General features: G+C 32.2%; 3 protein-coding genes and 1 pseudogene across 4 annotated transcripts; 3 read left to right on the top strand and 1 right to left on the bottom strand.

Annotated features, from left to right (window-relative positions):
- Window positions 1-431: 431 nt before the first annotated feature.
- LOC142642024 (monooxygenase 2-like) lies at window positions 432-4,614 on the top strand. Its single transcript, XM_075816372.1, has 6 exons — window positions 432-689; window positions 942-1,088; window positions 2,269-2,328; window positions 2,492-2,657; window positions 2,960-3,188; window positions 3,877-4,614. The coding sequence occupies exons 1-6, from the start codon at window positions 616-618 to the stop codon at window positions 4,431-4,433; spliced, it is 1,233 nt and encodes a 410-aa protein (XP_075672487.1). The 5' UTR covers window positions 432-615; the 3' UTR covers window positions 4,434-4,614.
- Window positions 4,615-10,441: 5,827 nt separating this feature from the next.
- On the top strand, window positions 10,442-11,994 carry LOC142644498 (monooxygenase 2-like; annotated as a pseudogene).
- Window positions 11,995-13,099: 1,105 nt separating this feature from the next.
- On the top strand, window positions 13,100-19,048 carry LOC142643488 (putative 26S proteasome non-ATPase regulatory subunit 3). Its single transcript, XM_075818144.1, has 9 exons — window positions 13,100-13,215; window positions 13,345-13,433; window positions 13,978-14,168; window positions 15,476-15,613; window positions 15,699-15,835; window positions 16,092-16,146; window positions 16,226-16,336; window positions 17,135-17,374; window positions 18,371-19,048. The coding sequence occupies exons 2-9, from the start codon at window positions 13,355-13,357 to the stop codon at window positions 18,881-18,883; spliced, it is 1,464 nt and encodes a 487-aa protein (XP_075674259.1). The 5' UTR covers window positions 13,100-13,215; window positions 13,345-13,354; the 3' UTR covers window positions 18,884-19,048.
- A 3,395-nt stretch (window positions 19,049-22,443) lies between these two features.
- On the bottom strand, window positions 22,444-25,254 carry LOC142641982 (uncharacterized). 2 transcript variants are annotated; one of them, XM_075816315.1, is made up of 5 exons: window positions 25,086-25,254; window positions 24,896-24,992; window positions 24,694-24,772; window positions 24,521-24,602; window positions 22,444-22,850 (listed from the first exon to the last, which is right to left on the bottom strand). In XM_075816315.1, the coding sequence occupies exons 1-5, from the start codon at window positions 25,116-25,118 to the stop codon at window positions 22,710-22,712; spliced, it is 432 nt and encodes a 143-aa protein (XP_075672430.1). In that variant the 5' UTR covers window positions 25,119-25,254; the 3' UTR covers window positions 22,444-22,709. The 2 variants fall into 2 exon arrangements, with proteins under 2 accessions (XP_075672430.1, XP_075672431.1); XM_075816316.1 differs by lacking the exon at window positions 22,444-22,850 and adding an exon at window positions 22,880-23,061.
- Between the last annotated feature and the right edge of the window lie 1,274 nt (window positions 25,255-26,528).

Here is a 26,528-nt window from a genome sequence, read left to right as displayed (position 1 = left end):
AAATTATGGGAATTTAGAGCCCCTTTGGATAGGGTGTTGCGAAAATGCGTTTTCAATAAAATTTGGTACAAAAACGTGAGTTGCATCTTCAAGAAAATCAGGTATTTTCTTCGAGTTTTACCATAAAAAGCTTGCAAACTAACGTGACAATGATATCAAATTTTACTCTATAAAACTTTTAAATTGATGTACCAATAAATGTAATTAGAGACATATCAATATATAAGGCTTATATTGTAAAACTTGTAGTATGCAAGCATAACTCTAATTTTTTGAGCCTTCGTGCAAAAATATGTGCACCTATCTCACTTTTTTAAATAAAATAAATAAATAAATAAAAATAAAAGTAAAAACTTACTGCACTCATATTTGGTTCCATTGTATGTTTGGCCTAGGGTCAGACCTGCCTAACACTATCATTCAACTATTCAAACATTCAACCATTCGAGCCTATCCGTAAGAGAAATCAGTGTCTAGGAAACGAAACGTGCACCACATGATATTGTCATCTATGGGATTGTCCTTGGATTTATCCCATCTCAGTTCTCTTACATTATTTATTTATACAATCATTTTCTTCAAACCTTTTCTTTAAGAACAGACAATAAAAGCATCATGGAAATAGCCGTAGATGTTGTGATTGTGGGAGCTGGAATAGCAGGCCTCACAACATCCTTGGGATTTTACAGGTACCCTCAAACAATCAGAACTCTCCCATGTATAGTTTTTGTGGCAAGTTATGTATTAGAACATGATGTATCACTAACCATTTAAGAGTAATTGAGACATGTATTTCTTATATTGTTGAACTGAGCCACTAACACCAATCATATTTATTGTTACAATGTTTGTAAGCTTCTTATGGTTATATTGGTAGGAGGCTTAGCATATTCCATTTTTCTTGATTATAAATTGAAGTTTTAGTTAACACATATATGCAGGTTGGGTGTTGAGAGCATAGTCTTGGAAGCTTGGGATAGTTTGAGAAACACAGGATTTGCCTTGACACTTTGGACCAATGCTTGGAAGGCTTTGGATACTGTTGGCGTTGGTGACTCCCTCCGCCAACAACATTTCCAGATTCAAGGGTAACTGCCTAATCTTGGCCCACTATGTTAGATTGAAGGTCTAAGACAAAGTGTCTATATGTCTAATATATATATATATATATATATATATATATATATATATATATATATATATATATGTATATTATATATAGAGAGAAGGTTGTATTAACGGGTATTGTAAAAGCATCTCCAACAGACTCTTCAAATTTTTATACTGTTTGGAGAGTGAACAGTTCATTTCAACCGGGTATTATTTTAAGGGAGAATATTGTTTAGAACTACTACAGTAATTGCTACAATGCTCTCCATGTTTGGAGAGCTACTGTAGCCAATCTAAAAAATAAATTTGGAGATAGAGAAGTTGGAGGTGTATTTTTGTGTGTTTGCTCTCCAAATTAGGCTTTAAAGAGCCTATTGGAGATGCTCTAAGAGCATGGTGCAGCTTTATGTATTTTTCTTCTATTTATCCAATTTCTTTTATTAAGTGAGACCACATTAGTTCAACTTTAATTAGCACTGCACAATGCTTGTTAACATTTGTCAAATATATATAGTTGGGGGAGGGATTTGAACTTGAACTTCACTGTTAGAAATATTATGAAGAATCAGTTGAGTACAAAGCTCATGGCTTTAGGGATAAATTTTAGGGATACAAAGTTTCACAACTTATTAAGGTAGTAAGACTTGAATTTTGATTGGATCAACATTACTTTTATATGGGTTCATTATTAACACAACTTTTATTATGTACTAAGGTTTTTTGTATTATAATTTTTTAGTTACAATGGGGGAGAGGAGATTTGAATTGTGAATGTCTCTTTTAGATATATCAAAAGATGTCAATTAATTGAGTTATAAGACTCATGACTTATTGTGTACTAAGTTAAGTCAATATTTTGTGTCAGTAGATTTATTAGGTACATAAATGTAGTAGCAATATAATGCTTAGTATTTTGTGTCACTAGATTTATTGTGTACATAAATGCAATTGCAAAATAATGATATTAAGCAATTTAATTAAAGTTATAGATACACCACTTAACTAAAAAGGTTAAGTTCATGAGTTTGGGCCGAACTATATTATAATAATCATTCTCTTTTTATCATTATTTAATGTACAACTTTACTCACACGTATATATCTGACATTTAATATTTCATATCTTATAGTATGCATTTTAATTGATCTGAATGTGCAGGGCAATAGTTGTATCCTCGATTTCAGGGCTTGCTACTTCAGAGACATCATTTCACGCAAAGTAAGTCGTCACTCATTAACACTAAACAGAGTCAGCCTAACTGTTTCTTCTTATGCTAGCTTGCCTGATTACATAAATCATTGAATGAGAAAACAGCTCTTTTCATGACTCATGTTCATGCTTGTGAGAGTATTCTAATATAACTTTGTGTTGTGATATTAAGAGGAAACCATGAAATTCGTTGTGTAAAAAGGAAGAAGTTGTTGGAAGCACTTGCAAAAGAACTCCCGAGTGGCACCATTAGGTACTCCTCCAAGGTGGTCTGCATTGAGGAATCAGGCTTCTTTAAGCTGGTCCATCTTTCTGATGGAACCATCATCAAAACCAAGGTAAAAAATGTGCTTCTTATTGGCATAGTGAGATTTTCCCTATCCTATGTACATAGTAGTAACTAGTAATGCTATAAACAAAATACTTTTCACAAAAATTGAGTTAACAAATTATTTTTGATTCTTCCATGAATCCACCACTAACATCATTTTATTGTTTACCAAGGACAACTTGACACTTCAACAATTGTGTAAAATATTATGAAAAAAAAATTGTGATTGTAAACCTATTATATACAGTATTGGACAATTTTTGAGTTTGACACGTGTCAAAGTTCTTTGTTCCAATTTGTGGATGAAAGGTTTTGATTGGTTGCGATGGAGTGAACTCAATGGTGGCAAGGTGGTTGGGCTTTAAGAAGCCTACTTTTACAGGAAGATCTGCCATTAGGGGCTGTTCAGAGTCTATAGACAGTCATGGATATGGCCCTAAATCTATGCAGTTCTTTGAAAGTGGTGTCAGATTTGGTTGCCGCCCTTGTGATGATAAGACCTTGTTCTGGTACTATACTTGGGTTCCCTCCTCTCAAGGTAAGCCTCCATTTCAATTTGGGTTGTTGAATTTATTTCTTGTTAAGTTGTTAACAGGCATGTCTAGAGGCTGCTTTGTGTAAAAAGTTAATACCTTTGATAGTTGGTTCCACTAAATTTCATTATCCTATCAAATAATATTATAATAGAAGAAATTTGGTGTAAGTTTAATTTTGGTATTCCATTTAAAAATATTTGAATTTGGTTCATGAAATTTCAAAAATAGAACAATTTGGTTACTCGTTCCTCTTCCTCTTTATTTGTTTATTTTTTGGGTTTAGGGGACTAATGGAATGTTGAGCCATCCCATTTTTTAGGTACCAAATTGCACCAATCATGTGTAAGGGATCAAAATTGAACCAATCCCATATTTAAGGGACCAAAATCAAACTCAACTCATATTTAATCAAAATCGAACCAACTCCATTGTCAAAGGAACCAAATTGTTCCCTAATTAAACTTCCAGGACCAAATCCAAGCTTTTTTAAGTTTAAAGTACCAAAATCAAACTTATCCCCAATTTTACGGCTAAAAGTATAATTTACCCTAACAAATTCAAGTTCCATTGCATGTACTAGAATTATGTTTTGGCAAGATTAGATTTGGTTGGACAATATAATTGTTACCTATATTATTGACTAGCAAACTTGTGTCCCATTCTAACTTATTATGGTTCATTTTCTTGTAGACAAAGAGTTACAGAGCAATCCAGCTACTATGAAGCAATTCGTGTTAAGCAAACTAGAAAAGCTACCTGCCCAATTGAGGGCAGTCATAGAAAGCACTGAACCAGATGGATTTATATCATCTCGGCTAACATATAGACGTCCATGGGAGTTACTCTGGGGAAATATAAGCAAAAGCAATGTTTGTGTAGCTGGTGATGCATTCCACCCCATGACACCAGACATTGGCCAAGGTGGGGGTGCAGCTATAGAAGATGGTGTTGTATTAGCTAGATGTGTGGCTGAAGCCTTATTGAAAGAACCCAGTGAAGAAGCTAAAGAAAAAGGTGAAGAAGACAAGGAGCAACATGAGAGGATTGAAATGGGGTTGAACAAGTATGCCAAAGAGAGAAGAATGAGAGCATTTGAACTCATCACTACATCTTATTTTACTGGTTTTATACAACAAAGTGAAGGGAAGATTATGAACTTCTTGAGAAAGAAATTTTTGGCTTCATATCTGCGCGGGTTGCTATTGAAGAGAGCAGATTTTGATTGTGGGAGGCTCAACTTTTCTTGAGCTCTATAATCAACTGTGGCATAGCATATTTTACTTGAGGATGTGATCACAATAATAATAATTGTACTGAAAGGGTGTTTAGTAAGACATTATTAGCCATTAACCATATGTTGTCAAGCTTTGACTCATGCCATGATGCTCCCTGTGGTTAATACCAAAAAGATCATACTAGTTAAGCTAACCTCTCTCTCTCTCTCTCTCTCTCTCTCTCTCTCTCTCTCTATATATATATATATATATATATATATATAAACACGTGTAGCAGTAGTAGTAGTCCCCTGCGTTGCATGGTTTTGGTCCAATTCAGTCTATTTGGTTCATTCGGTCCATTGAGTCTATTTGGTCCAAATCGGTCTAATTCGGTACTTTTTGGTCCATGTAAATCTATTTGGTTCATATTCGTCTATTTCAGTCCACTTTCGTTCATTGGGTCTATTTTGGTCCAAATCAGTCCACTTTGATCCTTTCAATCCAATTCAGTCTGTTTCGTCCACTTTGGTCCAATTTAGTCCATTCAACCCAAATTGGTCCGTTTGATGCACTTACTTAAAAATGGAAAAAAAGAAAAAAAGAAAAAAAAAAGATTTGGTAAAGAACCATGGTTTTAAAAACCGAAACAATCATAGAACCAAAAAAAGGGTATGGTTCCCAATTTATACCAATTGAACCACCAATATTTACAATTTTTACAGCATTATATTGTCCAGTTTTTAGTTGAACCGACTAGTCCAATCCAATTTTTAGGATTATAGTTGAGAATACTTACTCTAAATCTAAATTTATTAAAAAAACTTTATTAGGTAGCAGTTTTTTCCTATATAATTGCAAGTGGAACTCTTGAAAGATACTTTAGCACTTAGGTGGCTTTGTTGTTTAGAGGCAAAACAAATCTTGAGTTGATGCTAATGTGGCTGTTTCATTTCAAATCCTATAACATAAGTTGGATAAGAACAAAAGAGCTCTAAATTTAAAATTTTAAAAAATTTGCTAATAACATATCAACAAAACATAAAATCAAATAGGATAGAATTTTTTTAAGAAAATGTAAATATACTATTATGTCTATCAAAATACTATCAACCAAATGTAAAATCAAATAGGATAGAACTAATATATATATATATATATATATATATATATATATATATATATATATATATATATATTGGTAAAAGCAATTAAGCCATTGAAATTGTAAAAGACCAAAAAAACAAAAAAACAATGAAGTTGATATGAACATAGGTTGCTTGTTTTATTAAAACACTAACAATTGTTTTTTTTTTTTTTTTTTTTTAACTTTAGAAAAACGCTAACAATATTTGATAAGATCAAATAAGTTGTTTTTTCTTATCTAAAAAATTACCCAACTTCTTTTATATAGTATATAATATTGGAGAAAATGTTAAAATTATTTTCAAATATACAAAAGAAAAAAAAAAAGCATACAAATTGTACAATAAATATGGTTGGCGTTACCTTAACAACATAATAAATCAACTTCTTAATTAATTTTTATCTTGTGTTAAAAACCAGCCCAAGTCAACCTATAATTAAAATTTTGGGCTTTCATTTAAGTGATTTAATACATTATTCAATAAATGAAGAAGTATGCAAAAGAGAGGGCACGGAGAAGTATGAAGTTCATCACTGTCTTATCTGGTTGGTTTTATTATACAGGAGAGTCACGGGAATGTGATGACCTTGAGAGATAATGCTTTGCTTGGATTTATCAGGTTTCACGTTGAAAATGGCTGAGATTTTGATTGTGGGAAGCTTACCATTTCTTAAATGCAATCTTATAGAATATAGATATTGCTATATATGCATGATGCTGTTGTAAAATATCTAGTTTTTCTCTTCAATCTGAATCCTGAGAAATATCAAAAGAAAATGCAATAATTGCAATAATTTAATTCCTCTTTTCGTTTTAATATATTGATTGTCATTTTTTGTTTTGCTTGATATGTTATATTATATTGACAACTCAACATTGAAAAAAAAAAAAAGTTTCTAATTCTTGGCAAATTTTTTTATTTGAATTTTTTTTTTTTTTTTTTTTTTACGTATAAAATAGAAATTCTACTCTAACTTAATCTAAGTGTATATTTGTGTGAAACTCCCTCTTGGAGACTTGAACTCCAACTCAAACTCGAACTCTTACCTCCCACACCCCTGACCCCACAAGCACTTATACTTGAGGAATGACCATCACACACAAATTTAATTTTATTAATTGGGTTTTTCAACTAAAATAAAAGGTTCTAATTACAAAGCCCCTAAACCTTAAGAAAATCAAATCAAATTCCTCGTTCTGATAACCAATTCCAAAGACAGAAGACCTATGTTATGGTAACTAGGTTGTGTCTTAAAAAATTTTCAAGTATAATTTATTTTTTAAGCAAAGTAACTTGATCAAAACAAACTCATTCAAACATACGTGCGTAAATTAAGGTGCTAAAGAGACAAGGGTTTTGACTAATCACACCCATCACAATTTTGAGAGTGACATAACCATTCAAGCCTAACATTTGCATTCAACTATTCAAGCCTATACGTAACAAAAACCAGTGTTTAGGCAATCAACGTGCACGACATGATATTGTCATCAATGGGATTGTCCTTGCTTTTTATCCCATCTCAATTCTCTTACATTATCTATACTATACTTTTCTACAAATCTTTTCTTTAAGAACAGAGCATAAAAGCATCATGGAAATAGCTGTAGATGTTGTGATTGTGGGAGCTGGGCCTCACAACATCCTTGGGACTTTACAGGTACTCCCAAGCTATCAGAATTCTCCCTTGTATAGTTTTTGTGGCAAGTGATGGTAGAAATATTATATAATTTTACTGCATTAGTCCTAGAACATGATCTATCACTAGCCATTAAAGATAAATCACTCCACTGTACCCACTCTAAATACTAATTACTATTTTAAATATTTATAATTCACTTAATAATATAAAATTTACAAAAAAAAAAGTGAAAAAAATTACCCAGTACTTGATTTCTTGAAAATAAAGTACCATACAAAAAAAAAAAGATAAATCACTCCACACTCTAAAAACTAATTATTATATTAAATATTTATAATCCACATAATAATATAATATTTACAAAAGAAAAAAAAATGTGAAAAAAAATGTCATGTCTTGAAAGTAAAGTACCATGCAAAAAGGGGAAAAAAAAAGAAAAAAAAAAGATAAAGATAAATCACTCTACAGTCCACACTCTAAATACTAATTACTATCTTAAATATTTATAATTCACTTAATAATATAAAATTTAAAAATGAAAAAAATATAATTTACCTTGTACTTGATTTCTTGAAAGTAAAGTACCATATAAAAAGAAAAAAAATAAAGATAAATCACTTCACAACTCACACTCTAAATACTAATTACTATCTTAAATATTTATAATCCACTTACTAATATAAAATTTAAAAAAATAAAATAAAATCCACTCAGTACTTGATTTCTTGAAAGTAAAGTACCATTCAAAAAAGAAAGAAAAACTTAGGATAAATCACTTCATATTTCACACTCTAAATACTAATTACTATCTTAAATATTTATAATTTACTTAATAATACAAAATTTACAAAAGAAAAAATTAAAAAAAAAACTACCCAGTACTTAATTTTTTGAAAGTAAAGTAACATACAAAAAGGAAAAAAAAAAAGATAAAGATAAATCATTCCACAGTTTACACTCTAAATACTAATTACTATCTTAAATATTTATAATCCACTTAATAATATAAAATTTACAAAAGAAAAAAAAAATTCTCAATACTTTATTTCTTGAAAGTAAAGTACCATACAAAAAAAAAAGATAAGATAAAGATAAATCACTCCACAGTCCACACTCTAAATACTAATTACTATCTTAAATATTTATAATACACTTAATAATATAAAATTTACAAAAGAAAAAAAAATTTACCTAGTACTTGATTTCTTGAAAGTAAAGTATCATACAAAAAAAAAGATAAAGATAAATCACTCCACAGTTCACACTCGAAATACTAATAATTATCTTCAATATTTATAATCCACCTAATAATATAAAATTTACAAAAGAATAAAAAATTTTCCCAATACTTTATTTATTGAAAGTAATGTACCATCCAAAAAGAAAAAGAAAAATAAATAAATAAATATCACTCCACAGTGTACAATTCACACTTTAAATACTAATTACTAACTTAAATATTTATAATCCACTTAATAAAAAAAATTGCAAAAGAAAAAAAAAAGTGGGAAAAAAATTTACCTAGTACTTGATTTCTTGAAAGTAAAGTATCATACAAAAAGAAAAAGATAAAAATAAATCACTTCACAATCCACATCCTAAATACTAAATACTAATTACTATCTTAAATATTTATAATCTAGTTAATAATTAAAATTTACAAAAGAAAAAAATTAAAAAAAATTGCTGAGTACTTGATTTCTTCAAAGTAAAGTATCATACAAAAAGAAAGAGACAAAAAAAAATAAAAAAATAAATATAAATCACTCCATAGTCTTGAAAATAAAACACTATACAAAAAAGAAAAAAAATAAGAAGAAGATAAAGATAAATCACTCTAGTTCCCACTCTAGATACTAATTACTATTTTAAATATTTATGATCTACTTAATAATATAAAATTTACAAAAAAAAAAAAAAAATTACTCAGTATTTGATTTCTTGAAATTAAAGTATAATACAAAAAGAAAAAAAAGAAGAAGATAAAGTTAAATCACTCTACAATCCACACTCTAAATACTAAGTACTATCTTAAATATTTATATCTATTTAATAATATAAAATTTACAAAAAAAATGTAAAAAAAAAAAAATTTACCCAATACTTTATTTCTTCAAAGTAAAGTACCATACAAAAAAAAAGATAAAAATAAATCACTCCACAGTCTACACTCTAAATACTAATTACTATCTTAAATATTTATAATCCACTTAATAATACAAATTTTAGCTGCACACAGTTTTAACCTTTTTTGAGGATAAACGGCAAACATAGAAGTTTAAACTTTGATGTACACAACTGTAGGGCTGGGTCAGACCTTGTAGGTTTTGAGTTACACATGGGTGGGGAGTTCAAACTTGTGTCATAAATCATAATGGCTGGGCTTGGGCTCTTTGTCTATTTTGAAAAAGTAGTTATTTGTTTTTAGAGAATTACATTTGTTTGATCTAATTATCAACTGAGCCCATATTAATAACTAATAGTAAAAATAAGTTACTATAAGTTATTAGGTAATAGTTTAAGAACTTAATGAAAAAGGTTTAAAAAACTAAATGGGAGCTTAGAGCGCTACATGACAGGACCTCATACATTCCCACATGAGCTCTCTACGTTTATAAATTTATATATATTAATTATGAAGTATCAGTTGAGTACAAGGCTCATGGCTTTAGGGATAAATTCTAGGGATACAAAATTTCACTATTTGTTAAGTTAGTAAGACTTGAATTTTGATTAGATCAACATTACTTTTATATGAGCTCATTATTGACACAACTTTTATTATGTACTAAGGTTTTTTTATTTATAATTTTTTAGTTACAACGGGGGAGAGGAGATTTGAACTAAGAATGTCTTTTTTAGATATATTAGGAGATGTCAGCTAATTAAATTACAAGACTCATGACTTATTGTGTCCTAAGTTAAGTCAATAATTGTGAAAAGATTTTGTGTCACTAGAACTAGTGTACATAAATGTAGTTGCAGAATAATGCTTGACATTTTGTGTGGCTAGATTAATTGTGTACATAAATGCAATTACAAAATAATGATATTAAGCAATTTAATCAAAGCTATGGGGAGTTAGGGACACCACTTAAACTAAAAAGGCTTAAGTTTATGAGTTTGGATCCAACTATATTATATTAATCACTCTCTCTTCTCATTACAATTCAATATGCAACTTCACTCACACACGCCTAACATTTAACGCTTCATATCTTATAGTATGCATTTGACTTTAATAGATTTGAATGTGCGGGGCAGTAGTTGTATCCTCAATTTCAGGACTTGCTACTTCAGAGACATCATTTCACGCAAAGTAAGTCATTAAAATTTTATAGTGTCAGCCTAACTGTTTCTTCTTATGCTAGCTTGCCAGATTACATGAATCATTGAATAGCTCTTTTCATGACTTTCTTGTTCATTCTTTATGATGAGAGTATTCTAATACTAGTACCTTTGGGTTGTGATGTCTAAGAGGAAACCATGAAGTTCGTTGTGTAAAAAGGAAGAAGTTGTTGGAAGCCCTTGCAAAAGAACTCCCACCTGGCACCATTAGGTACTCCTCCAAAGTGGTCTGCATTGAGGAATCAGGCTTCTTTAAGCTGGTGCATCTTTCTGATGGAACCATCCTCAAAACCAAGGTGTGTGCACTTATTGGAAAAATGAAAATTCCCGTCCTATATATACTTAGTGCTAATTTTAAAAACGTAATATTTTTCACAAATGTTGAGTTGACACGTTATTGTTCTATAAGTCCCACCATTGATGTCATTTAATGTTACCAATTACAATCTGACAACTCAGCAATTGTGTAAAAAATTATGAACAATTTTTTATTGTAAACGTATTATGTACAGTATTAGACAACTGTAAACGTATTATGTACATTATTAGACAACTCTTGAGTCTGACATGTCAAAATTCTTTGTTCCAATTTGTGGATGAAAGATTTTGATTGGTTGTGATGAAGTGAACTCAATGGTGGCAAAGTGGTTGGGCTTTAAGAGCATCCATAACGATTTTTTCGATTCTATCCTATTTTACCATCCCAAAAAATCACTTTATCAATTATACACTACAATTTTACAATACTTCCAGCATCCCTCCATCTAAACAGGCCATAAAAGTATAAGTTTTGGCAAAATTAGATTTTGGTTGGGCAATATAATTGTTTCTTTTATTATTGACTAGCTGACTTGTACCCCATTCTTACTTATTCTGGTTCATTTTTACGTTGACAGAGTTACAAGACAATCCAGCTACTATCAAGCAATTTGTGTTAAGCAAAGTTGAAAAGCTACCTGCCCAATTGAGGGCAATCATTGAAAGCACTGAACCAGATGGATTTATGTCATACAGGCTAGCATATAGACGTCCATGGGAGTTATTGTGGGGAAATATCAACAAAAGCAATGTTTGTGTAGCTGGTGATGCATTCCACCCCATGACACCAGACATTGGCCAAGGTGGGGGTGCAGCTTTAGAAGATGGTGTTGTCTTAGCTAGATATGTGGCTGAAGCCTTATTGAAAGAACCAAGTGAAGAAGCTAAAGAAGAAGGTGAAGAAGACAAGGAGCAACATGAGAGGATTGAAATGGGGTTGAACAAGTATGCCAAAGAGAGAAGAATGAGAGCATTTGAACTCATCACTACATCTTATTTTGCTGGTTTTGTACAACAAAGTGAAGGGAAGATTATGAGCTTCTTGAGAGAGAAGTTTTTAGCTTCATATCTTCGAGGGTTGCTGTTGAAGAGAGCAGATTTTGATTGTGGGAGGCTCAACTTTTCTTGAGCGCTATAATCAAATCTAGCATTGTATAGTTTATTTGAGGATGTAATCACAATAAAATTGTTTCAATAAATGTAGTGAAAGAACCTTTCAAAAATTAATAATTGTAATGAAAGGATGTTTGGTGGCACATTTCTAACCATTAGCCATATTTAAATATTTTGTCAAGCCTTGGTTCATATGCTATGATGCTCCTTGGTTAATACCAAAAAGGACCATATTAGTTAAGCTATATATATATATGAGAAAATATTATTTTCAATTTTAGAAAGAAAAAAAAACTATATATGATTAGTATTACATTAACCACGTAATAAATTAACTTCTTAACTAGCTTTTGTTTTGTGTTAAAAACCAGCCCAACTCAACCTATAGAAGTTGAATTGAGTTTGGGTTGGGTCATTGAGTTATGCCCATTTTGTGATATCTAGGCTTTCATTCAAGTAATTTTATCCATTATTCAATAAATTATCGCAATTTCACAAGTAAGCCAAATATTCCAACCTAATCAAACAAGTCTCAAAATATAAAAATTAATTTAAATGGTATCCAAAAAAAATCAAACTAAAGAATTCAAATACATATATTTTTCAAAAGGGAAATTCTAACGAATGCCCTAAGGGCATTGATTAATAATCTATTTAAAGAAAGTTTTTATAGGAAAATGAAATAAAGCAATTAATATTTTGACAATTTTTTCTATTTTCCCATAAAAGTGATATTAAAACTTTTCTAAAATGAATTGTTAACCAATGCCCTAAAGGCATTCGTTAGCATGACCCTTTTCAAAAACTTGTAATAGCATGAGTTAGGCCTAATTATTCAGATTGAAAATTTATTTCAATTCAAACACACCCAAACCAAGTTTTTTTAAAAGAAAAATTTAGAACCCAAATCAACACATAAATCCAAGAAAAACCAACTAGTGTATTACCTTCATTGTGTGCACCCTAGCTACAAAACTACATGTCGTTTACTTATATAGCTTTTAATCGGGCTAATAGTTGGCCCATCCTACCCTTTTCTCAAGGCCCAATATCGGCCCATAAAAAGGCCCAACAAATTACTCCTACAGCCCCACGAACTTTTATTACTTTATAAGTCGTCTTTTAAAAGCACTGTCGTTTTAACTTTTCTCCTTCTCTCTCCCTCTCTCTCTCTCTCTCTCTCTCTGTGAGACTTGTAGAGAAACAAGTTACCCTAGCACAAAGCAACTTCACCAACACTTTCAAGGTTGATTTTTTTTTTTTTTCAAAATCTCAATCCAATCCACTATCTTTTTCTCTTTCATATTCCCAAAATTTCAAAAAAAAAAAATTTAGTAACAATTTTTTTTTTTTAATTTTTAAATTTTTGGTACAGCTTCTTCAACATGACCCAAGATGTAGAGATGAAGGAGCTCCCAGCTCCCTCCAACTCAGCTTCTTCCTCTCCTCCCTCAACTCTCCATCGTAAGATCAATCTCTGCATACAGTTATACATATTCCTATATTTGTTTAATTTGAATTATTTTTGGTTTTGGTTTTTTTGGTATTGGGTTTTTACATTATAGTCTGAAATCTGATGAATGATATTGAATTTGTAAAATTGGCGATCTGGGTTTTGTTTGTTTTGTTCAAATATTGGTAATTGCGTGTTAAAGTTTAGACTTTGCTGTGGATTTGTGAAATTGGTGATTTTCTGAGACAATGAGCTTAGCTACAATGTACCAAAGGAAAGACCATTGTCCAGTCTGATTTCTGAAATTGGTGATCTGGGTTTTGATTGCATTGCTCATATTCTGGGAATTGCGTGTTAAAGTTTAGATTTTGCTGTGATTTTGTGAAATTGGTGTTTTCTGAGACAATGAACTTAGCCGGGACTTGCACTGCAACCTATAGAAGTTTAGTTTTTCTTGAGTCTCTTATATTTTATTCTTATTATTAAAAAAAATTGCAACTTTATGTAGCATACATGTTTGAGATTTGTTGTTTATGTATATATGTGTGTGTTCAGATTTGAAGGAGATTGCAGCTCTCATTGAGACTGGTGCATATGCCCGAGAGGTTCGGCGAATTATGCGTGTAGTCCGGCTTACCATGGCGTTGAGGCGGAAGCTGAATGCAACTGTGCTTGCCTCATTCCTCAATTTCGCTCTCACCCCAGGATCTGAGTTGCACGGCCGGTTGTTCTCGTATCTTCCCAAGGTAATTTTGGGGGCATTGTTGGTTTGGGTCCTTTTGTAATTCATGTTCTCTGTAAATTGTATGTTCATTTATGGAACGGTATTTTTTTCTAGAGTGAATAAGTGAGCATAAAGGAATTGCCTATTGGCACAATGAAACACATGGCATATTCTGATATTCAAATATTAGGAATTGAAAATAGGGCTGTTAATAGACCAAGCCATTCATAAATAGCTCGGCATGGCTAGGTAAAAAGCGTTTATTTATTTATAAATAAGTTGAGCTTAAGCATTAGATATAGGCTTGTTCACGTGTAGCATTCCTTCATTCCAGAACTGTTCTAGTTACACATTGTTCTTGTTTAATGGCAAACAAATTATCTCAATGATGACTTTCAAGTCTAGCATTGCATTCAATCCTCATCCAACCAGAATTTCCTCACATGTATCCCTTTGATGCTGACTCATTAGAACAAGTGATTATGATACCAGTGATGATGAACCTTATTGATTGGACTCAATATGGCAGTGCATCTAGTTGGAATGTGCACTTTTGCTAGTCCTAGGAGTCCAATTTTTACTGACCCATTAACAGTTTTACACCCATGGTTACTCTATGTGTTGCTACACTCCACCAATCAATTGGTGCCGGTGTGTGTGCCAAATACAATGATGCCCAATTTTCAGCCCTTGAGCATGGTTCTCAAGTAGACGACTGGTAATTTGAATGAGGTTCAAATAAAGGAGGTTTATGGAAATTGAATTCCAAGGTTGGCACGTTTTAAATTACTTTCAGATTTGGGTTTATACATGACTACTTTTAATTTGGATACTAAATTATTCTTTATTATTGAGGTGATTTTTTTTCTTCTTCTATTTAGTTTTTTTTTTTTGATAGGTGCTTAGTTGATTATTTCTGTATAATTAATCCTTTATGTATAAGATGAGACTATTTTTATATAATAAAAAAGTGTAAGATGTGACTATTACCACATTATCTTTTACTTATAGTTTCATTATCGTGTAAAAACAAAGGAGACAAAAACATCATTTTTTTTATAAGTAAGGAGACAAAAACATCGTTTACTTAATAAATTCTAAAATAATTTAAAATTAAAGAAATATAACGACTTTAGTGTTACAGACCACTGTATTTGATATTGTTGAGCATCTTAAGTTACAGGAATACTGAGTTGAGGATTGTCTCCCTATGTACTACAGAGGGGACCAAAATCTAATGAAATATGTTTGTATTATTTCATCGTATAAATTTATATGTTGAATGTTCTTCATGCTTTGAGCACTAAAACTGTTAAAGATTTTTTACAGGAGGATGAACATGACATGGATGTTGACACTGCAACATCTGGGACTCAAATTGTTGCAAAGCACTCCTTGCCAGAGCTAGAGATTTACTGCTATTTGCTTGTGCTAATATTTCTGATTGATCAGAAGAGATACAATGAGGTAACATAACTAAGGTCCTTTCTTTTTTAACATTTTTCCCCAGCTTGAGTCATTATGATTTTAACATCACATTGATGTCTCTCAGGCTAAAGCTTGTGCCTCAGCAAGCATTACCCGATTGAAGAACCTGAATAGGAGAACTGTTGATGTTTTAGCATCCAGGCTCTATTTTTATTATTCTCTTAGCTATGAACTCACTGGGGATCTTGCTGAAATTAGAGGGTGAGTTTTCTTTTGTCACAACTAGCTGATTCTCAAGAATTAGGGGGTATTTGGGAGAGGAGTTTGAGTTATGTTGTTTGGGTGTTGTTGATATACGTGTGGGTGAAAATGTGTGTAATGTGTTAGAACTAATCTACCAAACACCCTCTTAATTTTCTCTCTACCATTGAGCTAGAGATGTATTAGATTGAATGAACTTGTCTCTCACTTACACTAATTGATTTTGTGACTAACTTGGACATTCGTGCATCAACAGCAACCTCCTTTCCCTGCACCGAATTGCAACCCTGCGCCGTGATGAGTTGGGTCAGGTAAATTTGTAAATGATAGGGATAGGGTATGTGTGTCCATATGACAAATGTCTTATATGCAGATATTGGTGTGATGCAGGAAACACTTCTTAACCTACTACTTCGCAACTACCTTCATTACAACTTATATGATCAGGCAGAGAAACTTAGGTCAAAGGCACCTCGATTTGAAGCCCATTCAAATCAGCAGGTAACTCTTAATTGTTTTAACTCTAAAGCTATATGCCCGTTTCACTTTGGGATCACTGGCATGAAGGATATGGCTGAGATTTCTGTGAGAAGACCAGTTGCATATCTGGAACTACAATATTAAGTTTTTAGGGTTCAGTCCAGTGATGGTTGTAATTGTTTGAAAAGGTTGAACAATTAAGCTAGAGATAATAAACATGACATAGCTTATCAAAGACATCTTTTAATGGCATTCTTGGTCAATCTTTTGTTCTCTTTGCCATGCTTGCTCCCTTGCAATCCCATCACTAGTCTTTACTATATATATTGTAAACTACGTTTGCATCAAATTTAAATATGATTTGTAACGTTTCAGGGAAATTGGAAAATATTTTTACTAAAAATTTGGTTCATGTCAAACAAAACATAGATGGACAAGATCTGATTGCTGTAGAAAAATTACAGATGAGAGTGAAGAACTTTTTATTTTCTTTCTTTTGAGTAGGGAAATGGAAGGGTTTCTTTCTTTCGAATCTCACTGATGGAGCAGTGATTGTGGCTTCCATTTTAAAATGTTTCACTTGTAAGCTGGGCCATGCAAAATGGGTTATCACTTTAGAAATTCATGTGTGTGAGGGCTAATCGTCACACACAGCCAGTACATGATTAAGGGGCATCCTTATATGTTCTTCCTCATGTTTTAACTCAGGGAAACTGCCCTAAATACCTGTAATATGTCCGGGGTTAAAAAAATAGAAAAGAAAAAAAGGTGTTCCACTTACAAGCTGCACATTCTGAAACTGACTGTTATCTCTTGCAGTTCTGCCGCTACCTATTCTACCTAGGAAAGATCAGGACGATTCAGTTGGAGTATACAGATGCAAAGGAATCCCTCCTGCAAGCTGCTCGGAAAGCCCCTGTTGCAGCACTTGGTTTTCGAGTTCAATGTAACAAGTGGGCAATCATTGTTCGTTTACTGCTAGGAGAAATTCCTGAGAGGACTGTTTTTATGCAGAAAGGCATGGAGAATGCTTTGAGGCCATATTTTGAATTGACAAATGTAAGTCTAGGTTCCCCCGACTTCAGTTATTCATTTAATTTTTCCATAATAGAATAGGGCTGTCAGCAGGTTGAACTAAGTGCAGAATGCAGATACAATGACATCCAATTAATATACTAATAGAAATTAATTTTTTAAATAAAAATCTAAACTTTCATAAGTAAAGATTATCATTTTTAAATATATAAAAAGTCATTAGTAATGTGTAATATCATTTGAAATTGAATTGATTCTAGTCTACCTTAGTCTGTATTGAATCTGATTACTGGCTGTAATTAAATCTTAAAAATAATTCTCCTCCATCTTGTCCATTTTTTTTAAGGAGATGTTCCACAAAAGATGTCCACATTCTAAAATGAGGAAATGATATAACTTTCCAAATTTACCTAAGGCTGTGCCTTTTTGAAATTTTCAAAGAGTTTTTAAGGATAATTATGGAAAATTTGTGCTGTGTGAAATAGATAAAGCAGTAAATGATGATCCCTTAAAAGTTGGGTTTATGAATATGGACAACTAATATGGACAGGAACATTTGAGTTCAAATCATCAGATATTATTTTTCGTGATAATGTTTATCTGATTCAAAATCAAATTCAGATCCTGAACCAACCCAAAGCATCGGTTTTTTAATTAGTACCTATTGATAGCACAGTAGAGAACAAGGTTAGAGAAATTGTAATTTTATGATTGTCTTCTCTTAGCTTTAAAAGAAAGAGTTTAAAAATAAAAGGAAAAAAAAAAATTGTTTTGAGGATACTCTTTTATGTTTTCTTAGTCAAGATAGTAAACTAAATTATAAATGTAGATCACATGCCATGCAGAATGTGGCTAAAGACTACAGTTTTTTGGCTTGTCAATTTACTTCGATAATTTCTAGCATGACACCTGGCAGTCAACTCTGTTAGGCCTGATATATAGCCTCTCAGGGATCAACTCTCCAGTTAGGTTCATGAGCTTTTGCTGCTTATATTGAGAAAGGCAATATGTATTTATCAGGCAGTACGAATTGGTGATCTGGAGCTCTTCAGGAATGTTGCTGAGAAGTTTTCAGATACTTTCAATTCAGACCGGACCCATAATTTGATTGTTAGGCTGCGGCACAATGTCATAAGGACTGGGCTACGCAACATCAGCATATCTTATTCCCGTGTCTCTCTGGTTGATGTTGCAAAGAAGCTGAGACTGGACTCTGCAAACCCTGTTGCCGATGCTGAGAGTATTGTATCAAAGGCAATCCGAGATGGTGCAATTGATGCCACAATAGATCATGCAAATGGATGGATGGTATCAAAGGAGACTGGGGATATCTACTCTACAAATGAGCCTCAATTTGCATTTAACTCAAGGATTGCTTTTTGCCTCAATATGCATAATGAGGCAGTGCGTGCACTTCGATTTCCACCAAATTCTCATAAAGAGAAAGAATGTGCTGAAAAGAGGAGGGAGAGACAACAGCAGGAGCAAGAGCTTGCAAAGCACATTGCTGAGGAGGATGATGATGAGTTTTGATTGCAAAGTAATACGCAAAAGGCACTTTAATTCTTTGTGCAATGTTTTCCATCAAGTTTTCATCTCTTTGGAATTCTCTGGCAACATGCTCTCATTTACTGGTTTTTAGATCATTATTAGACCTTTCGTTTAATTTATTTTATATCTTAGGTTCATTGTTTAAAATCTGACTTTTCTTTTGCCATGCTGAATTATATTCTGAAGTTTCGTCTTTTCCTTTGAATGGTATGTTGTTGATGGCAGTTTCTTAGGTTAATTGTTTAAAATCTGACCAACTTCTCTGTCACCATATTGAAGTATAATCTGAAATTTCACCTGTTCCTCTTAGCATTTTGTTGTTGGTGGCGGTTACAAAGTGAATGTTTTAGATTTTCTCAAGGCGGAAATCGAGCATTTTCTGCTTTACCCTTCCTAGTGTGGGTTGGTTGGTCAATGCCTGTAATTTGCAAATTGGTGATTGGTATATTGCTGTAATGTAATTCATGGTATATAGTCCTTGGTTTAAAACTCTTTGCTGGGAGGACATTTGAAGTGTTTTAAGTCAAAGTTGCTCAATTACTATTTTCTTTATTCCACCTCTTTAAAGAGTTGCATTGTTCTTTCCTGAATTTTTTTAAAGAATAATGGAAGGGTTGATAGTCAAATTTGAGATGACTAATCTTCTGAATTCTCCTTGATTTTTTTTAATTCTTCTCGATTCTCCTCGTTATGCATTCCACTTACATAAATAGGCCACAATGAGATAACCCCATCACTAACTAATCTGATTGAACCTCAAATTATTAGACTGGTAAGGAGCTAACCTGATACGCTTGGGTTTGTTGCAGGGGCGGAGGGAGGGGGGGCAGGTGCCTCCCTGAAATTTCAATTTTTTTTGGGAACTAATATGGTATGTATGTCACCCATGCCCCCCCGAACAAAAGAGATTAGGTTGTAGTTATACAGAAGATGCAAATCCTACTGCCATATATAAGGAAATAGGAATCATAGGGGAATGGTGCCGACATAAGGAAATAGAAATCATAGGGCAATGGGGCTGGCCTAATTGATTAAAAAAAAAAAAAGAGGATCGTACTGCCAAAATAAAAAGGAATTACACAACCTAATACTAATACTTATAGGACTCTATATATATAATATAAAGGAGTAAAGGATGCCTCACATTAAAAATAAATAAATAAATAAATAAATAAAAATTCTTTTGATACCAATCTCTTTCAATTTGAACCTTAGAGTTTTTGAAAGCATTTAGCACTTAAACGAATTGGACAGCTTGTTGAAAAAATGGTAGAAATGAAAAAGGATGTTTCATATTTATTGGTTTACTCATTAGTGACCTTGGCATTGATCTTACCAGTTGTAACAACTATTATTGAAAGAGTTTTTTCAGCAATGAACATAATTAAAAATCGACTACATAATCGAATGGGAGATCAATGGATGAATAATTGTTTAGAAAGATATATTTAAGACTATTGAGTGTGAAAAAATCATGTAGCGGTTTCAAAATATGAAAAATCTTCGAGGACAATTAAGTAAATTAAGCTAAGTGTGAAAAGCCAAATTAAAGTTTACATTTTATGTTAGATTCTATATGACAATTACATTAGCATATAGTTGCTTATTTATTTTGTTTTTAGTATTGATTAATTTTTTTAGATTAGTTTTTTACTTTTAATCTTGTCTTTTAATCTTGCCCCCCCTAACCTAAATTCCTGGCTTCGCCACTGGTTTGCTGTCTCATGCTCCTATTGCTTGTGTGATTGCTCTGCCATGTCTTTAGCTGCAATGGTCATAACATGCATATGCATTATACAATTATACAACCAATCGAATGTCCTGTGAGTCAAGTATTGTGTTAAATGTATCTCAGAATTTCAATATTGTATTACATGGATCTCGGTATTTCACCGTTTCAACAAGGGTTCAATTACTTCATGCATCTGAATCATCTCCACCCCTCTACATTTGTTTGAAATGTATGTTCAAAACTTGTCAAAAGTAGAGAATAAAGAACAATTATCTCATAGGTATAAAATATCAGATATATGCATTCTCCTAAAGAACAATTATCTTATAGGTATAAAATGTCAGATATATGCATTCTCCTTTTCAGTTTTAGCGCGTCTCACAATAATAAAGAGAATAGGGAATAATTATCTCATAAGTATAAGTATCGGACATATGTATTCTCCCTCTCACTTTTAGGGTGAGTTTGGTTAAACTTTTAAAACTGTGGTTTTTTGAAAAGTTGTGATTTTAAAAAGTGCAATAAGAAATTGTGTTTTTTTTAAAAGTAGAGTATTTAGTAAAAGTTTCTTGATAATACATTTTTAAAAAGCTGAGCGTACAGTAAACACTTATCAAAATTTGCAATTTGAGGTATCAATTAGAGGTGGCAAAATTTGACACGACCCGCGAACCCGACACGACACGACACGAAATTAGCAGGTTATGGGTTAAGGCTTAACAGGTTCGTGTCATATTCGGGTTGACACGACTAACCCGTTTAATAAATGGGTTAGGTTAGTGTTGAACACATAGAACCTGTTTGACCCGTTTGACCCGTTTAATTAAATGATATTTTACCAATATACCCTTCAAACTCTAGGTATATAAACTTATTAGTTGTTGTGATTTATTTTCTTTGACATATTGTGATTGATTATTTGTGATATTGGGATATGCTTTAATTTTGAATGATTATTTGTGATGCAGTTACTCGTTAGTTCTGAATTTTATATTAAAAATATTTATTTGTTTGTTTTTTCATTAATTTTTATTTTTCATTTTGATAAAATCTGATAAACAGGTCGACACGACTGACCCGTTTAATAAATGGGTCGTGTTAGGGTTGAGAAATCTTGACCCGTTTAATAAACAGGTCGGGTTAGTGTTGACCTATGTAGTCGAATACTCATGACTTGACACGACACGAACCCGACACGCGAACACGAATTGCCACCCCTAGTATCAATTACCAAAAATGAAAAAATATATATAATGAATATTTTGACTTGCCGATTGCAGTGACATGGTAAATTTCTACATACATATACCACGTTTTCCTTCATAGTGTGGGTTTTAGTCAATGATTATGATTTGCAAATTCGGTGATTGGTATATTGCCGTTCGCATTACATGGTATGATCTTTGGGTTAAAATTCTTTGCTAGGTTGGAAAGTAACGCCTGCATAATGATGGGTTGCTTGGAGAACATTTGCAAATGTTAATCAAAATTGATCCATTAATATTTCTTTAATGAGTTGCATACAATGATAGAAGTACTGGTTTCTTAGGTGATAATTGGCTTTATCTTCAAGTTTGTGATAGCAATGATAGGCAGTCAAATAGTTGAGATGGACAGTTTTTTACCATAAACTGCCAATGCTATTGGTTTTTTAGAAACTTAATAATCAGATTTTGGGGACTCCCCATCTTGAATTTACAGTATTATCTGGACCCAGATGGGCTCACTTTTCCACAAACAACATAAATAAAGTCCAATCCTGTATTTATTTTCTGTGAAAGCAAATTAAGCCAAATAATATGAGCAAGTATTAACTGAAAAAGGATCATTTCAACCTGCAAGGTAACAAGAAATAATACGATCACTTGTTTCTATCTCCAGTATCACTCAGAATGAAGTTTTATATAAGGATAAATGTTACAATCTCTAAAAATTTTCTAAGATTCACATGGATGATTACCAAAACCCAAATCCTAGGCAAAAACAAGAGTACATAAGAAGAAGAAAAAAAAAATTCAACCAGCTTCACAAAAGGAAGATTCATGAAAGTTTAGTTTGGACAGTGGCAGCAGTTATTCACCCAGCTGAGCTCAATCCAAAAGATTTGACTATGGTGCTGACCCTTTCGGCAAAAGTTCTGGACGTTATCTTTTTACCTGGCATATGAAATGGGTTTGAAACTGCATCTACATATGCAGCATGGAACCTCCTGAAAAACTGTACAGCATATTCCACAAAAATGTCAAATCAGGAACAAGTAGACGTTATTGAAATTATGTTAGAGATAAAGACTACAGTTTTCTTTTTTCTTTTTTCTTTTTTATTGATAAGTCACACATGCAACTAGTGGGTTTTGAATTGATAATTTCCCACCTTCCACCTTGCTCTTACAAGGAAAGAGAGCGTCATTTGAGCAAAAGTTCATTGGCTGAAGACCACAGTATGAGTAGCAGCAGCAAACATAATAAAAAATATTTAAACCTTGGAAGGATATTACTCAAAATTAACTTTAAGCAAGAACAAAAGTGGCAACCACTACATTATGGAACAAGTGGCTGATGAGGCCAGAAAACCTACTATCTATAAATAGACATATCAAGCAACTTATATAAACATAATATACGCACTATTATACAAGATTTTGTTTGTTCATCACCTAGCAAGTACCAACTTAGAATAACATAAAATAAATGTGCAGCTACCAACATTTTTCAAAGTGAACCAACAATGACAAGAAAATTTGAAATGAAAATTTATAAATTACCAACCTAGGCCACATGAAGAGAACATGTTCATTTCTCACCAAGAGATACTCAAAAGTCTTACTTAAGAACCAGTTTTCTACAATAAATGGAATTCTCTAGACAAGGAGCTTAGCCGGATTAAAAGTTGTGTATATCCACTACAACCAATCCAAATTTAACTAATTTTGTACCTAACACAACCAAAGGTCAGAATAAAATTTATCTTGATTGAGGCAGTAAAGGTGCAAAGTTGCTTCACTATCATCATAACCTTTGTACTACAGAAGGTTCCTGCATTATAAACATGTCAAAACCCTCTACTGCGTTATCTAATTTCAAATTACCTAGTCAGGTCAAATTGGCAACACAGGCTACCTACAAAGATTTCCAGGAAAGCACCCTCAAGGAATTGGACCGACCTACAACTTATCAACAATGTATCGAAGACCCAAATATCTCTCTTTTCCAAAGATATCACCTCATTCCTATTCAAGGCACTAGACTAAAACTTGAAAAAGGATGAGAACCAAACAAATCCTTATTGCCTCTAAGACGAAAAAACACATTTCCCTTTTTTCATCTCATACCACACCCTAAATATCAAACCAACCTTCCTATACTTGTAAAGTTCTAAACTTCACCAAAGTTCCAGCTATTGTTAGTTATGTTACTTCCAATTCTTCCTATACAAAATAAACCAAAATATTTTCCGTTTTCTTTTTCAGAATCCATAACACGTTTATATATTACTTGATCATATTACTCTCCCATCACTCACATTGCAGCACAAGATTTCAAAATCAAAACCAAATATCTAATCCTTATAGTGTCCACTCTATCATAACTAATTACTTTTTATCATAATACCAAAACACCAAATGGTTTCCTTTTGGTGTAGGCGATATTCGAATCCAACAACAAGGAACTCTAATAATTGAGCTAATTGAAACCCACAAAACCGTCTAATTTTTTTCATAGCTGCTAATGTGACACTAATTGCCTGATTTGTACAGAATAAAAGTCACGCAAGTGATGCTGCTCTAATTATAACTTTAACAAATTAGCAATTTGTGAAAACGATTAAATTTTGGTACCCATAACATTGCTCAATAAACCAAATTCCATAATCCACACAATACTCACATTTCGAACATCGGCGTCTCGGACATCTAGATCCGTTGTCACCAATATAAACTTCACCTTAGTATTAGTCAGATACCCATACCTTCAAAAACAACATCATTGTACATTAAAAAAAAAAATCATTCACAAAATTTTCATACTTCAAAAAAAAAAAAAAAAAAAAAAACACTCACACTTTGTAATTTTCAGTGGGATAAAGAAGACCCAGAAATGTCTCATTGAGAGTTGGTCCAGATTTTTTCGGATTGTTCACTGAAATTAAAAAAACAATAATAAAAAAATGGTCAATTTAATCGATTACACAATTGGAAAAAAAAAAAAGACCACCCGGATCCGATCCGAGAAGTGAAACCGGATTGTGGGAAATGGGTTTACCTCGTTCGTCGACGACGTCGAGGGAACAGTGTACGATGTGGTGGAGCTTGAGAGCATCATCAGCTTCCGTGAAGCTTTGTATGTACAGAGGATTGTTCTGTCGAAATTAAAGGAAATATGAGATTTTGTTCTGTTTTTTTTTTGGGGGTGTGTACGGAAAATGAGAGATTAGTGGAGGAGAAGGGTTTACCTGGTGGCCGACGACGGCGACGCAGACGATCATGGCTTTGTGAGAGAGAGAGAGAGAGAGAGAGAGAGAGAGAGATAATGCGCTGTTACTGGCTCTGTCCTCTGTAGTTCTGTGATTCTGTCACAATAGATAGATAAATGGGAGAATTTTTATCTCTCTCTTCTTCTTCATATATATATATATATATATATATATATATATATATATATTATTATTATTTTTTTACTTTTTTGAAAATACAAATTTGGTGTCTACATTTTTGGTAATTTTTTTTTATGTGACTTGTGTTCAGTGAAAGTTTCCGTTAGACTTTTGATAGCAGTTAATTTTGTTTTGTTCCTTCTTGTGCTTACTTGGAAACAAAACATAATCAAATTAACTAATCTCTAACCAGATACACAAATATCAACTCAGAATTTTTTTTTTTTTGTAAAAAAACGACATATTTAGACTCAAAATAACTAAAAATTGAAAAATGGACTAATAAATAGACGGGCAACTTAAAAATAATTGTACTAATTTCATTACTATCAAAATATATTGACCAAATTTACTGCAACTTGAAAAATATCACTTTCAAGTTGTAATCAATTTGGTCTTTATTATTGTCAAATCACAATTTTTCTTGTACTTACTTGGCAACAAAACACAATTAAATTTTCTAATCTCTAACTCAATACACAAATATCAACTCAGAAATTTTTTTTAAAAAAATCCACATATTTAGACCCAAAATGACTGTAAATTGAAAATAACATGGACTAATAAAAGACTGCAAGTGAAAAATAATTGTACTGATTTCATTGCTACCAAAATATATCGACCGTAATTACTTTCGAGTTGCAATCAATTTAGTTTTTTATTATTATCAAATTATAGCTTTTTTTGTGCTTATTTGACAACAAAACACAATTAAATTTACTAATCCCTAACTCGATACACAAATATCAACTTAGAAATTAAAAAAACTACATATTTAGACTTAAAATGATCAAAAATTGAAAATAACATTGACTAATAAATAGATTGCAAGTTAAAAATAACTGAACCAATTTCATTGCTACTAAAATATATCAAGCAAATTGGTTACAACTTGAAAATATCGTCACCAAAAATTGTATTTTTGCTTCTTCTTTTTTCACCTGCTGTGAAGGATTATACTCAGAGCCAGAGGTCCAGGAAGTTAAAGTGCTCAGTAGACAATCTAGCAATCTACACCCTTCAAATGTAGGACCTGTGCCCTCCTAAACTAAACAACAACAACAACAACAACAACAACAAACTACTTTACTCAATCTTTAGTGTTTAGTCTTTACTCTCCCCTCTAAACATGTCCCAAACAAGACAACCTCCTCACCATCACCCACAAGACATTGTCCTTAACATCTTAGCAAAGCTACCTGTCAAACATGTATTAGGTTCATTGTTTAAAATCTGCTTGGA

This window comes from Castanea sativa, chromosome 7 (genome assembly GCF_040712315.1).
Source record: "Castanea sativa cultivar Marrone di Chiusa Pesio chromosome 7, ASM4071231v1".
Lineage (NCBI taxonomy): Eukaryota > Viridiplantae > Streptophyta > Magnoliopsida > Fagales > Fagaceae > Castanea > Castanea sativa.
This window is presented reverse-complemented; position numbering and strand designations above follow the sequence as displayed.